This window comes from Delphinus delphis, chromosome 12, assembly GCF_949987515.2.
Source record: "Delphinus delphis chromosome 12, mDelDel1.2, whole genome shotgun sequence".
Classification (NCBI taxonomy): domain Eukaryota; kingdom Metazoa; phylum Chordata; class Mammalia; order Artiodactyla; family Delphinidae; genus Delphinus; species Delphinus delphis.
In genome coordinates this window covers 63,443,620-63,445,044 of record NC_082694.2, presented here as the reverse complement: position 1 = coordinate 63,445,044, position 1,425 = coordinate 63,443,620, and the positions used below count along the sequence as shown (strand labels likewise).

Sequence of the window (1,425 nt, the reverse complement as noted above, 5' to 3'; positions counted from 1 at the left end):
CAAAGACTTCCCAACAAACAAAAGTCCAGGACTAGATGGCTTCACTGGTGTATTCTAACAAACATTTTTTTATATTGAGGTAAAATTGGTATATAACGTTATGTTACAGGTGTACAACATAGTAATTCGATATTTGTGTACACTACAAAACTGATATAAGTCTAGTTACCATCATTACCATACAATTACCCCCCTTCACACATTTCATCCACACCCCACCCCTTCCCTTCCGCTAACCATTTATTTTGTATTAAGACATGGCCCATCTAAAAGCAACGATGTTGATATGTCCAAACCAGGTTTCTTCCTCTTCCCCATTGCAATTAATCTTTTCATAATTTTCTTATTCCCCTTAGCACATTCGGGACATAACATATTATCTTCTAGGTCTGGGGATGGGAAAGTGCAGGCAGGTAACATGAAGAGAGAAATCATCCTCCTGGGAGTGTTAGGCACCCAGGTCTGACCTGCATGGAACTGCAGGCGAACCCATCCTTCTGTGTCTGCCAAGAGTGGTCTGCCATGGACCACACACCACCGGACACCGGAAGCTTGCGGCAGAAAGAACTCAACAGAGGTAGGCAGGGGACGTGAATTTACAGCCTTAGGTTGAACAGCTCTTGCAGCAACTCTTGACCATGCTGCCAACATGGCTGCCTGAGCTGAAGTTATCACTTCAACCATGTTAGTCCTTTCCTCATTCTCACTCATCTTCCTTTTCTGAACACTTGCTGTCTTGGTCACCGTCTTGTGTTTTCCTGGACATGACTGCAATCTGGCCTCCCGTGATGATTCAGGAATATACTGATCTTTTTCAGGATAAGCATGTTTCTGGAGTCTCAGATAAACCTCTATTTTCTGACCATCGGTACTCAAATTAAGTTGTTGGCACCATTTCCGCAAAGTATCCCGACTCACGTTGTTAATTGGAGGCAATATGGTTGGCAAGGGATAAATAGGTTTACTACAACTAGATTTTGGGCAAGCTTTGAACTGTTCATCTGTTTGAGGAGGATGAACTTGGTCATCTGAACTCAGTGACTCCACTTTGACTTCTGAAGTTGAAGAAACACTTGGTTCCATTAGATGGTCTTCAACAATTTCCTCATTGACTGGAATCAATGTAAGAACCATATTTTCTTCACCTAAGACCTCTTCAAAGAAATTCTTCTCACAATTTGGGTGTGCCATTCCAAGGAACTCTCAGAGAAAGGCAGAGCCGGCAATGTTAAGGATATCTGCAATTTAATCCTCTTAACCTCCAGAGAGTCTTTTAAATGATGCCTTCCAGTAGACATAATCTGTTGGTTGCAGTTCGTGGAGCATTTTATCTTCATCCAAAAATAGGTTACTAGGATAAGCTTCAGAAACAAATTTAGAATGTCCTTTTAGTAATTCAATTAAACCATACAGTAATGCAACATA

General features: G+C 41.4%; 1 protein-coding gene across 1 annotated transcript; it reads right to left on the bottom strand.

Moving 5' to 3' along the window:
• Positions 1–240: 240 nt before the first annotated feature.
• LOC132435472 (developmental pluripotency-associated protein 2-like) lies at positions 241–1,191 on the bottom strand. The gene has a single exon (XM_060027599.1). The coding sequence runs from the start codon at positions 1,189–1,191 to the stop codon at positions 241–243; it is 951 nt and encodes a 316-aa protein (XP_059883582.1).
• Between the last annotated feature and the right edge of the window lie 234 nt (positions 1,192–1,425).